General features: G+C 37.7%; 2 protein-coding genes across 2 annotated transcripts; both read right to left on the reverse strand.

Moving 5' to 3' along the window:
• Positions 1-1,097: 1,097 nt before the first annotated feature.
• Positions 1,098-3,594, reverse strand: LOC21402438 (probable leucine-rich repeat receptor-like protein kinase At1g68400). The gene is made up of 2 exons (XM_010098758.2): positions 2,320-3,594; positions 1,098-2,063 (listed from the first exon to the last, which is right to left on the reverse strand). Exons 1-2 carry the CDS (start codon positions 3,581-3,583, stop codon positions 1,375-1,377), a joined length of 1,953 nt encoding a protein of 650 aa, XP_010097060.1. The 5' UTR covers positions 3,584-3,594; the 3' UTR covers positions 1,098-1,374.
• A 7,284-nt stretch (positions 3,595-10,878) lies between these two features.
• Positions 10,879-12,666, reverse strand: LOC21402439 (NDR1/HIN1-like protein 13). The gene is made up of 2 exons (XM_024166036.1): positions 12,660-12,666; positions 10,879-12,343 (listed from the first exon to the last, which is right to left on the reverse strand). The coding sequence occupies exons 1-2, from the start codon at positions 12,664-12,666 to the stop codon at positions 11,340-11,342; spliced, it is 1,011 nt and encodes a 336-aa protein (XP_024021804.1). The 3' UTR covers positions 10,879-11,339.
• Between the last annotated feature and the right edge of the window lie 1,370 nt (positions 12,667-14,036).

Consider the following 14,036-nt stretch of genomic DNA (forward strand, 5'->3'; position numbering starts at 1 on the left):
TGCTGAAGTATCTTCCTCTGCTCCCTATGAACATCACCAATATATCACTTAAATTTAGCATGATTTCTGAAGATCTAGATTCCTAATTAGTTTCTAATTTGTTTTACATATTCGTAACCTGATTGTTTACAGCTAATCCTGGTGTATTGCATTCTCATTGCTGTTATCCTTTAGCCATTGATTTTCAATTATTTGACGTTTCATCTCTATTGTCGTTTTGTGTTCCTGTCGTTTTTTACTTTTGAAATTCTATGTCGGATTTGCTTGTTGTCGTTTTCTCTTTTATTGCAGTTTCTTCCCCTTTGTTGACGTTTCTCTATTCTTGTAGTTTATATGCCAAGATCTATCTCGTATCCTGCCTTTCCTAGCATCCATATTCAGTTTGCCCTTTCCCTTCGGTTTCACCCTTGTTGTCATTTTTGTTCATTCACCTTCGTCGTTGTCGTTAGTTCTTTTTTTGCAATTTTTTTTTTTGGTCCAATACACTTTCGAGTTAGGGATCTAAACTTTAGGACTCAAAGTAACATCACTTACAAAATTTCAGTTTATAACTCATGAGTTATGTCTGTTGCATAATTACCAAGAAAAAATAAGAATTTAGCCTTGAGAGTGTATAAAGTCTGAACCTTTACTCCCTTCTTTTGATAAATACCCTTTTGTTAGTGTAATTATTTGACTAAAAAAATTATGAATCAAGAATAAAAAAAAAAAATCTTGACCCATATATTTTTAAGGGGAATTTGTCAAAACTACCTTAATACCAAACATTTGAAATTATGAATATATAAAGAGAGCCCAACTTCTTACTTTTACCAAAACTTTTATTAACCAACAGGTGAGACACATTTTCTTTCAACGTATCGAAATTTAAGCAATTATTAAAACATGTGAATATAAATATTAAAACAAGTTACTGCCTCTAAAATGAGTAAATAGGAAATACTAAAGGAAATCGAATGAACACAAAGGTGCCCAAAGCAACTATTTTATTTCTTTATTATTATTTTTTAAGGAAAAAAATAAAATAAATTACCCAATAAACAAAGCAACTATTTTGTAAAGCATACATACAATAAAATAAAAAAATAAATGTGTAAGGTCCTAATAAAGTAAATGATATCCCCTAAAAAATACCCAAAAATCTACTCTCAATCAATATTACAATGGAAAATCTAGATTCCGAGGTCCATCATCGCCACATAAAGCACTACAAATCTAGATTCCAACTATTTTTTGGCCCGTCTATCTATTGTTTTTCGCACTACTAATTTGTCCCAGGAAAGCATTCAATTGTGACCTCTCTCTCATTGGGGACCAATATCTGCCAAGTATGCCTAACCCCCTTTCTTCAACCCCACACCATTGACGTCGTTTTTAGGCGCAGCTACCGAATTTGGGAGTGCATTGGGACGAAGAAGGCGATGATGAAGCAGCCGATGTGATCAGATCATCCATAACATTTCTCTCTTGGCTTTCTCTGACACCCTTTGTTCTGATATCCTCAATCATCCCATGCACCACGCTCATCGTTGGGCGATCTTTCGGCGAAAAAGCCAAACAAAGCAGAGCCACTTGCACAAGAGCCATAATCTGCTCCTCCGTTTCTTTGTGTCTCAACAGCTCAACGTCCAACGCGTCCCACGTCCACTGATCTTCTCTAGCCACGCTCCGAACCCAATTCACCAAACTCGTCTCTTCTTCGGTACTCGCCATCTTCCCCGTCAAGATCTCAAGCAAAACCACCCCAAAGCTATATACGTCGCACTTGTGAGTAAACTTTCTCGGACTAGTACTATGGTTGCTGCTGAGCGTTACTAGTTCAGGAGCTGTGTAGGCGCTGAGCGGCGACAGCGGAACGCGCAAGAGTTGGTGTAGGCCAACGTCCGAAAGGCAAGCATTGCCCAAGTGATCAACTATGATGTTTGATGAAGTGACATGTCCGTGGAAGAGCTTGACTTTGTTGTGATATTGATCGTGGAGAGAAGCAAGGCCTCTTGCTGAATCTGAAGCCAGTTTCAGCCTTGTAGACCAATCCAATGGGGTTCTTCCCGGTCCCCTATTGCCTAATGAAAAAAAAAAATTACCATATTGATTAGTTAAAATTTACAGAGGAAAACATATGATTTGAGAGGATTTAGTTTACATCTCCTATTTAATTATTAGTGTCCCTCATGTTATGTCAAGTTGTTTAACAGAGTTGGACGTTAACATACAGAAAATTAAAAAGTATTTAAGAAATGTGGCATAAAGTGATTGTGTATTTATGAGAGAAAAAAAAATGTAAATTTGATTTTGGATGAAAAGGGCAACAAAGCAAACCATGCAAGAGATGATGGAGGCTTCCGTTGGGGAGAAAATCATAGACTAAGAGCAGAAGCTGATCATCATGATCATGATTTTGTGAACGGTGGTAAGCTCTGAGGCTCACAATGTTAGTGTGTCTCAGCCTTCCAATTATTTCCCTCAACCACCAATCGGCCTCCTTCCCTACTCTCCCCTCCCTCACCCTCTTCACCACAACTTTATCTCCGCCGTCCATCACCACTTTATAAGTGGTCCCCACACTTCCATTTCCAAGCATCTCGGCCGAAGCTCTCAACAGATCACTCACTCCAATTCCCTTCTTACAGCCGTCAAACACAACCATGCTTTCACCTCCCCACTTGGGCCCACCGTATACCCCATGGGGCCCACGCTGCCTTCTATTGAAGTGGTCATCACGTGATACGCACGTGTTTCTTTTGCGGCGACAGCACGCGACTGTCACTCCGATTGCTGCCAAAACCGCCGCCACGGCCACGCAAATAAGCGTCGTAAGCACGACTGAACGGTTCAATACTTTGTCCTTTTTATCGGATTTCTCGGCCTCGTTGTGGTCCGTCCGATTTGAGCAATCGTAGAGTAGAGGCTTTCCGCAGAGGCGCTTGTTGCCGCCAAACGACGTCGCGTCGAAATGCGACAGCCATGCCGGTATCTCGCCGGAGAGATTGTTTCCCGAGACGTTAAAATCGACAATAGAGTAACTATATGAGTAATTCACCGCGCCTAGTTCTCCGTCAAACGAGTTCGACTCAAGTCTGACGGTTAACAGTCGAGGCAACTGAGCTAACTCGGCCATCGGAATCTTCCGGGAGAAGCCATTATACGACAGGTCAAGCCGCTGGAGACGGCGGAGGCGGGAGATTCCGGCGGGGAATTCTCCTGCAAAGTGGTTGTGTGAGAGGTAAAGGTGCTTGAGGTTTGGCCACGAGGAAAGGTCTAAAGAGTGGCTATTGCCAAGGCGGTTGTGCTTGAGGCTAAGGTGTCTCAGGTGAACGAGTTGACTCAGCGGCCGAGCAGACCCGGTGAGGTTGAGATTCTCGAGGACGAGTCGCGTGACTCGACGGGTCTCTCGGTCGCAGGCGACGCCGAGCCACGAACCGGAGCAGGGGTCCGACGAGTTGAGCCAAGAGGCGAGCGAGTTCTGCGGGTCGGACGAGTCTCTGAAGGAAAGCAAGACTGTAACGTCTGGGTTAGAGAAGGAAACAGTGATGAAGATGGAGAAAATGAGCGAAGCCGAGAGACGAACTTTGTCGGCCAACATTTTTAGTCGCGGATTTGGGACAAAGAAAAAGTTTGGTTCGGAAAAAAGATGAAAACAAAAGCTGATATAGCCGTTGAGGAGATATTATTCTGAGGAGAAAAACAAAAACAGTAATTAAGAAGTTAAGTGTCCATGCTAAGCAAGCTGCTAATTTCTTCAAAACAATTAATTAATTAAGGGACAAAAATTCTTATTTCGTAAGACAACGACAGTATAAAATACTTGGGACATATATGTCATATCCTAACTGGTATCTAATCATCATATTATACCATATAATATAATTCATTGTATTCATACGATTACGCAAATAGCATGCAATGTCCATTAAATTTTTTAAAAAATAAAAAAAACTTTAAATAACACAACATCATTTGTACGAGGAGTTTTTATGGCTGAGTTGGTGTTTGGGACGTGGTTTATGGAGTCCACAAGAAGTTTTACTAGAACCGCGTTAACGGGCCTTTGGATTTTTTAGCAAATATCGAAGACGACACTGGACAGCCGTGTTATGGTCCTCCCCTCTTGTTGATTTTTATACTAAATGCACAAACACAACTGTCTTTGAGTATCTTTGAAAATTAATGTGTCCGCAAGTACTGAACCTTTGTGCTTAAGGAATGTTGAGAATCATTAGTTTGGACGCTAAATTAATTGAAACAAATGTTTTGTCGATCATATGACAATACAGTGTTAATCAAGTGCAAAGTTGTAATCACCTATCTGCGGATCTCATATACTTCCATTACTAACTAATTTTTGAGGCTTGTGGAGAAATGACTTGGATCTTTCAAGGGCCCAACAGTTGAGCGTGAGAAAACCGTGGTGATTAAGACCCAGCTGGCCAAAGTTTGTAGAGCTCAAAACGCCAGATCATGTTGGGCTACATTCGGCCCTATGAGGATTTTTCACATTTGAATTTAGAAAAAATAAAAAAAAGAGAAAATTACATAATTTATCCTAAGAGTGTATGAATCTAGATTTTTACCTCTCATTTTTTATTAAGGGATTCAAAATTGAGAAATTAAAAGATTTATGTTACGTTTAAATTAAAATGTTAAAATTTTTCGTTAAATGTGCTTTTCGACCCTAATTTAATACGATCATTATTAAAACGGAGCATATTATAACAATTTTATAAGTTGAGAGAGTAATTTGTCAAACGGAGCATATTGTGAGAGAATAAGTTACTATAAACACACAAGTTCAGAGGAAGAATGTGTCAAATACCAAAAAAAAAACTACGAAATTGTTTCCAAGTAGTTAAAACCTCGAAGGTTACGATTAAAAAAAAATTCTCAAAAGTTATTACGTCAAAGTAAAAATTTCTTTGTAATAAGAATTATTTTCTCTTTCCTTCCTAAATGACAAAGGCTGAGTTTGGTAGAGACTTTGGGAGGCCAAAATCAATATTTTTTTTTCAGCTAAAGCTGTTTAATGTGTTTGGTAAACACTTTAAAACTGATTCTTAGAGAATCCAAAAGCAATTTTTGGCTGAAATCAGAAGCAGCTCACTTGTTGCTTCTGATTGTAGATTGTGCGGGAATCTACCTGAGCCATTAATGAAATTTTTGTTATCCCTAAAATACCCCTACTGAATCAAAAAAATTCTCAGCCCCCTCATTTCCTTCTGCTCCTTTGCCATCTATCCTCTTTGAAATCGAACTCTCTCAGCCAAAGCTCTCCCAGCCTCAGCCTTGCTCTCTCAGCTCCCTCCGTTTATCTTTATTCTCTCTCTCGGACCCCCTCTCTCCGTTTCCGGCTAGGATCTCCTGCGATTGTCGGCGGCGGAGTCTCTCCTTTCTCTCTGTTCTCTCAGTGTTGGTGGTTTGCTCGTGTTAGGGTTGCTAGATTTCATAGCTGGCTGACACCGGATCTGGTTAGAGCTCACCATCTCTGCATCTGTAAGTACTCGATTGAGCTTTTTTTTAATGTTGATTTGGTTTCTGGCTTGATGACTTTTTATACAAAATTTTTTTTCTCTGCTCTGTAAACCGTAAACTTGTTTATCCTCTGAATGTCGATTTGGTCAAGGGATTTTTTTTCTCTAAATGTCGATTTGGTCGATTGGCTGGGGAAATCATTCAAGTTCGAATGATGGGGTTAAAACATGTATCAAGTGCATTTATGGGCCCTCTCTTGTTGCCTTTACCCGCAAAGTAGACAAATCAATATTTTAGGTTGAGATTATTTTGCCAGTTCTGTCCCCAATTTCTGGCAATCAGAATCCACCCTGTATTTTCCCCCTTCACTTTCACGGCCACCACTTCACCATCCAAGCCAACATTTGTAATCAAGACGTAGAAGTGAGAACTTCCACTAAGTGTGAATCTCACCCCACCCCTCCTCACACATTTCACCTAATCCAAAATAAACAGTGGCTTAGTTTGGTCGATTTGTCTAGCAATTTTTTTTTTTCAGCTAAAGTACTTTGATAAATTGTAAGCCTTATCGTTTTCTTTCCTAAAGTTTAGAGTTGTCATGCAAAAATAACCCCAAACTAAAACACCCTTTTGTGAATGTAAAGCCTAGGTGACGCTATAGTTTAGAGTTTGATTTGTGTTCTAGAGGGAGAAATTTTGTTGAACAAAACCGAGATCAGAAGAGCCTTTTGTGAGAATAGTACTTTTGATTGGAGGAAAGGAAAAACCGATTCTTGCTCTTTGTATGTATTTTCTATTTTTTCAATTTCAGGAGATGTTGGATTTTCTATGATTGAATCTTTTTTAGTTTGGTTGTTTTTGATTGTCGGTGTTGGATTTTCTCAAGCTATGTGTTTGAATGTTTGGCTATGTTATTTATTTGCAGCTTAAACTGTTTGATCTTTTGCCATTTTTTACCATTTTGTTTCGTCCTTACCATTCTATTGCAATACTAGCAAGAATGGAGGTTGACACTCTTGTGGTTTCATTTACTTAGCTCATTGTTCATTATCATTTGCTTAAAAAAGCCTCAACTTACTTTAGTTATTTTTATTATGTACAAATATGCGTTGGATTTATAATGGTGGTAGTACTTTCAGTCATCATTTGTTCAAATGGAGGGTAGTGTACCACAAGGTAAAGCAATATAAGATTTCGAGGCTGTAGACCTTTTTTGTGATTTGTGTATCAAAGAGGTTGAAGGTGGACACCGACTTGGAACACATCTTGATAAAATTGGATGGGAAAACGCAATTCAGAAATTTAATGAAGCAACCAAACGAGTATATAAAAGACAACAATTGAAGAATAAGTGGGATGCTTTGAAGAATGATTGGAAGCTTTGGAATGAACTTGTTGGGAAGGAAACTGGTTTAGGTTGGAACAATAAAAAGAATACTATTGATGCATCTGAGGAATGGTGGCAAAATAAATTATAGGTATACGAATGAAGTTGTACATTTTTAATAGTGTAGTGTTGGTGTGTGGCAGGTTTAATTTATTGAAGTGTTTTTATAGATTCATCCTAACGCATCGAAGTTTTTCACTCGGGGAATTAAACCAGAGTTCGAGAAAAAGTTAAATAGGATGTTTATTAATACTGTGGCCACAAGAGTGTGTTCTTGGACACCCACATCTGGACAGATGCCATGTGAGCCTGATAAAACAACAAATGAAATGAACTCCCCACTTGAACAACTTGAGAGTAGTGGTTCGTCAAATGCACCTATCGGAAGAAAAAATGCCACATGACCCTAAGAAGAAGCATCCAATTGAGCCAGTGAGGGACACAAGAAATTCAAAAAAGGGAAAGGCAAAACCACATTAGGAAGCATGATAAGCGTGATATACATTTTCAAAGGGTCGAAGATAATCTAGATGATTTCGTTTATGAAGAGAATCAACCAGATGACAACAATGCAGAAGATAATTAAGCTTTACTATCACTAGAAATGGATGAAGTACGAGATCAAATTGCGGCAAGTTTAATGAATACGACTTAATTCTTTTCATTTAAGTTAAGTTTGTAGGTATATACGTGTGTATTTGTAGGACTTAAGTTTGTATTTATAGGTATATACGTGTTTGTAGGCATATATGTGGTGTGTGTGTGTGTGTATGGATATATATGTTTGCAAGAACTATTCCTTTCATTTGCTCTTTTTTCTTGTGTATGGATATCAATGTGTGAATTTGCTCATTTACGTGTGTGTGTGTGTGTGTGTGTGTGTGTGTGAATTTGCTCATTTACGTGTGTGTGTGTGTGTGGATATCAATATGTTTGAAATGTTCTTTATTTGTGGTCATATAATTAACTATCATTTGGCTTAGCCCGTTTCTTGGCATGAAATTTCTCAACAAATTTATCATATTTTCTTGCAGATTTTTTAGAAGAACCCCACCAAAATTGATAATTATAATATTTGGTTGTGTTATTAAGACTGCAACTGCCCCTTGCAAGCTTTGCAAGAGAGAGAACACAAAACAATTCCACAACTCGAAGCTGAAGACCACATACAAGGCATCAAGGCCCAACTTGTTTATGTAACTTGGTCATTTGACGATCAAGCTTTTAACTTGTTTTGGAATGTACATTTTTGTTCAACAAATTGATTACTCACTAATGCTCCTTTTAGTTGTAATTATATTGTGAATGAAGAAATGAAAAAAAAAATTAATTATCATAAATTTATTGTTAAAAAACTCAAAATCATAGCATTATATTTTTTTTAAAGTTAAACAAGTATTTCTAAATACCAAAAATAATTATATATATTTAAGTTTCATACCATATTTATTTTGGTCATTTTACATATCCACATCAATTCAACCTCAAAATTTAACAAACGCTATTACACTAATTTTAGACTAACACAATTACTATAATTACAATTTACCAAACATCTAACTGCTTCTTCCTTCAATACAATTAAAAATATTTTTTCTAAAATCCAAGACACTACCAAAATAAACCATAAAGTGAGTAGTCTAACTTCCAAAATAGCTTAGCTAGACACTTGTCGATTACAATTCTTGCTCTTCTCTCTACGGATGTTAGACTATACTGGTGGAGGATCAAAATAAAAATACTGAGGCCTCGTTTATTTCACCGATTCGAGTTTTTAGTTTTAGATTTTTACAGTAAAAAATTTTCAAAAAATATCACATCAACTTTTTCTGTTACAGTAAAAAGCTCTCAAAAAGTGTCACATCTCAACTCGAATTGAAAATTCAAATCCGCAAAATGAACGAGACCTGAGTCGACCAGCAAACAAAGAACACTGTGAGTCGAGTTTACGGCCGGGCCAGCTATACCACTCTTAGGAGTCGTACACTGTACGATGTCGATGACATCATGAGGCACCGACAAGTCAAGCGTACCAACGTTTTCCAAAATATGCATTCACAAAAGGACATTATCCCAAGAAGTAAGATAAACTACGTTAAAAGTAAACAACCCCAAATTCCCTACTCGGATAAAAGAAAACGAGTAAATAAAGATTGAAAAATGCTTTCAAGTCCCAGCAATGCAATATCAGGTTATCCCATTTTAAAAGCCATTTTTTTATTAATATTTTCTCATCTTCCATGGATGTATAAGGTGCTTGTATTACATTAAATTTCAATAATACAAGACGTTTTCCAATTATGCTTTCGTAAATATATGATTGTCATTTACTCTTAATGAGTTCTTAATCTCTATCATATACTTAATTTTATCTAATTTACATACTATCGGTTATTTTTTGAATTTTTCAAAATTTTGTTTGAACATAAATTTATGCACGTTTCATAGATATTGTTGTCATTTTCGTCTAAGTCTAGATACCAATAATAATATTTTCAAAGCCTAATAAAATATGAACCACGGAAAGGAAATTAGCCAGGCCGGACCAGATTGTACGAATATTATTGTGAATTGTACCGACGCCAGTTCATCTCATCTCTTTGATCTCAATGCAAAGCAAGAGCCTTTTCCTGTAATCTCATCTTTTTTTTTTTTTTTTTTTGTGTGTGTTTGTGTGTGGTTAAAGCAGTCTACAACCACTGACAAAATTCCAACTGCCCCTCCCAACCAGACAAACGACACACGCATCCCACGTGCACCCTAATTTAGTCCCCCACATCACATTCACCGTCCTTTTAGTGCTCCACCTCTTTTTATTTATTTTTTTTCCTCCTCATTAATTACTTTTTTTCAATTTTATCTTATTAAGTCAAAAATATTTCGCAATAATCAAATTGTCTTTGAAATCTCTGTACTACATTTTGTAAGCGGAAAATAACTGGAGTACCAAGTACTTCTACCCAAAAAAAAAAAAAAAAAAAAAAACTGGAGTACAAGTTGAAGGAGATCTGGTATCCATTTTGATTCTATTTTGTGTAGCAAAGAGACATGTTCTATATCAAAGAGATAATACATATATATATACATATATATATATATACGCTTATGCATGTATGTATGTCTGATATCTTGTGCGGCTATGCCAAGCCTCTAGTAGCAAAGGAGGGGTCAACTAGAGATGGCCAAAAGTGCTTGAGAGAAGGGATTTAGATTTCTATAATCTATTAGTTGGGGTAGGCATCAATGTAAAGGGAGACAAAGCCTTAAATGATGTGGGCCCCAAAATCACAGTAATCAAGTGATACACAAGTTTACATTTTTCCTTTTGCAAGAAAACAAAAAAGAAAAAAGGTTATTAATTTATTTTTTTTTATTTTACCATATGTAACAATTTCCTTTCTCATGACCTGAAATCCATACATAAAACAACTAGACAAAACACTATTGTAAGGTTTATGGGTGTTGAGTAAGATAATGTTGCCTTCTTCACAACGGCTAGTAAGAAATTTGACCTCTTAAATATAAAAGTCCAACCATTACATGCCAGTCCTAAATCCTAATTATTATCTATATAGGAAAATGACACAAATAATAATAAATTAATGGTGATGATAATATTAATAATTAGACGCCTTAGGAAGAACTGAAGAAGGCGTAGGGTAGGCCATGCTAAGGAAAAGGCCACGCTTATTTATTTATTTATTTTTTTTTTTTTGTAAAAAAAGGCAACGCTTATTGATTTCAGTACTTGCATCATAGTTGTAACCCAGATGTACCGTCCTAAATGGTCAAAACTCTTCAATATAATTACTCTTTTTTTTTTCTTTCAATATATTACTTTTGATTGCTTAATCAGCTCCCAATTATTAAATCACCAAAATTATTATTATTTTTTTCTCTTATCACATATCATTTATTTAATAGCTTTTTTCCCCTTTATTTTTTCCCTAACGTCAAGGAAACAGCTAATTTACCGAAAACAACACAACAACGATGTACATTCATGCCCCACGCATTTTGGTTCACTCCAAGCAACAAAAATAACAACATCAATAAAAATAATTATAAAATCAAAAGAAAAAAATTACATTTTGGTTTCCTTTTCCAGTTCGTGAACTTTCTTTTCATGGTTGAAACAACTTATGATTCACATTCCTAAACAATATTACGAAGAAAATGATTTAATGTAATGGAGAGAACACTTTCAGGAAAACAATATCACATTGCATTTCCATCAAAAATCAAATTCACGTACACCACCAAAGTCTTCAAATAAAAAAAACCAAAAAAAAAGAATTATAATACTTTTTTTCTCCACAAATTTGCCATTAACCTACTATAAATCTCGATTGCTAAGGATCATGGTTGAATTTTGATTACAAAATCCCCGATAAAAAAAAATTTAAAAAAAAAACATTTAAAGAGAAAAGAAACAAAAAGAAAGGAAGGAGACAGAAATTCAATTCAATTCAATAAAAGTAATTAATCAAAAGGTCCATTTCCAGATCTTGATCCGAAGATCAACCTTACATTTGGCGTCGGACACCGATGCCACAGTCGGCGACTTACCTTTCGGTGCAACTCCTTTGATGTCTTCACACGTAACCCTAATCCCCACCTTCTTGCTCTTCAAACTTTCCATTTTCACTTTCACCTTCGTATCCATCTGGATCTCCAGTGGAATTCCGCTCTTTCTCTTCAGATCAGATCTCAACGACGTCGTCGAATCCGTGTCCAGATCTTGTGACGCCGAGATGATTGCACGGAACGTAGTCTCGTTCTTCTTCTCGCTGGTGAACGCCGGGATCGTGCCGTTGCCGATTTGGACGGAATTGGAGGAGGCGGTTAGGGTGAAGGCGTCGTAGTAGAAGGTGAGGTGGTTGTTTGGGTTCTTGGAGGCGATTGTGAGGTTGAGGAGCGTGGTGAGGTGGGAGGAGGAGGAGTCGGAGGCGGTGGTGAGGTTGAGCTTGGCAATGCGGAGGGAGATAACAGTGAACTGAGGGCGGTGGGGATGGTAGAGCACGTAGACGGCGGCGCCGGCGATGGCGGCGAGGAGAGCGAGGGCGAGGAGAATGAGAATCGACCAGAAGCAGCAGCAGCAGCAGATGCTCCGGCCGCTGCGGCGGCGACGGCGGTGGTGGTACTGAGGCTGGGGGCGGTATGGCGGCCGGGGCTGGGGCTTTGTGGCTGGATTGGCGGCGCCGTTGCCGCTAATCCAGCGGGGGCAGTAGCGTTGCCGTTGACATTGGCGGTGGGCTTTGAAGACGGGTGGACTCTGTCTGCCATTGTGGGATGACAATGGATGGGAGAGCGGAGAATGGAGGAGAGAGTATTTCAATGGGAATAATGAGCGTAAACGCGTGAGGTTTTTGTTGAAGAAAAGGAAGGAAATGTGAAAGGAAAGAAAGAAGGAAGAGAGAGAGAGAGGGACTGAGTACCAAAACGGATGCTTCCACCTCACCCGAGTTTGGAATCTGATTTTGCCCGACTCTCAACTTCTTTCCAAATTTTCTGTTAATATTTTCTCTCTTATATATGTCTTCTTTTTAATATTATTCTCTTCGGGGGATTTTTTTTTTTGGTGTATATTTCTTTTTTTATTCGCAAGTGTTTCTTCATATGATATTTAGTTACAAATGTTGTCTTAATAGTGTGTATTTCTAACCGGATAAATTTACTAAGTTTGGAAATAATCATATATTCATATGCGCTTATTAATAACAAAAGAGATTTTGCAATTGCATATCATACTACAGAATCTTATAAGATTATTGATGGTAATTGTAAGATTTAAATTTGAATTTACGATCCATTTAGTCTTCATATAAATTATTTAACTTTATATGAAACTCAAAACTATGAGAGATTTTTTTTAATAATAGTATTACACACTTCATAAGTATCATATGATTTAAGGCGTATCATTAATCTCTAAAGTGAGGTACCTTAAAATCTTATTATTAAGATATTTTACTTGTATCTATTAATTGTAATAGTTTTGTAAAATAAACTTTTATCATACTCAATTATTAAAGTGTGTTGGGTGAGAAAATGTGACGGACACATGGACGAACGATAATGCGACACGTGCCCTTGACTACTCTCCGCCAAGCAACAACCCTCGACGTCTACGGATCCCTCCTATTCCGCTGGAAAGCCCAAGGCACGAAGTCCAAATTAGGGCGACGATTCCTTCTGACGTCGACAGATCGCGCCGTCGAGATTAAGGCATGAAGATCCCTCGACCGCAGAAAGGACCGCCAAAGAGGGCAATTGGGCTAAGCAGCGTTGACGACGAGGGGAACGTTCTTTAGAGGACGTGACGGGTTGCGTGCAAAAGTGGAAGACGTCTGTAGGCATTAATTGCAAGCTCTCAAACCGCCCCGCAGGGGACAAGAAAGTATTACGGAAGAGCACAGAGCCGTAATAGGAGACTAATTGGCTGAGTGAACAGTGCTGATTAGTGGGCTACGTCTGGGCCTACTAAGGAAGAGCACTTGAGTGTTTCCACCTATGAAGGAAACCCCCTAAGCGAAGGAAGCCCAGTATAAAAGGAGGAAGACCCCTAGTAAGGAAGGGGTGGAGAGATTCCAGAAAAGAGAAAAAAGATTTAATGAGAGCAATTGTTGTAAACTGTTATCTTCTCAAAAGAAATACAAAATCACAGTGGATGTAGCTCTCGTTTTATAGAGTGAACCATTATAAAATTTCTGGTGTTGTTTGTCTATGCATGATTTAGTTAACACACAAACACACATATTCAACTAATCCTTTCATGTTCACTACACACAGGCCGGTAATCTAAAGGGAAACCAAGAGGTAACCCGGCCGGCTTTTGTTGGTGAAATTTGACCGTCAACAACGTGTATGAGTGAATTTTTTTCCATCTTGCTTTTACACTCTTTTTAATTTATATTATATCATTATATTTGATAGTCATTTACGAAATTTACCCATGAAAAAACAGAAATCACATATTTTTATTTTTCACACAGACTCAACAAAAGGAATGGGAATTTTATCTGGCGTGTGGAACATGAAAATGTGGAGGAGTGATAGCGATCCCATACGCACATCTCGCACGATCCATTGGTCGGTTCAAAAGACCGGCTGGTCTTTTTTTTTTTTCTTTTTTTTTTTTTCTTCTTGACCGGCTTGTCTTTGACGCTCGTGGTTAAGCATG

This window comes from Morus notabilis, unplaced genomic scaffold (genome assembly GCF_000414095.1).
Source record: "Morus notabilis unplaced genomic scaffold, ASM41409v2 Scaffold804, whole genome shotgun sequence".
Taxonomy (NCBI): domain Eukaryota; kingdom Viridiplantae; phylum Streptophyta; class Magnoliopsida; order Rosales; family Moraceae; genus Morus; species Morus notabilis.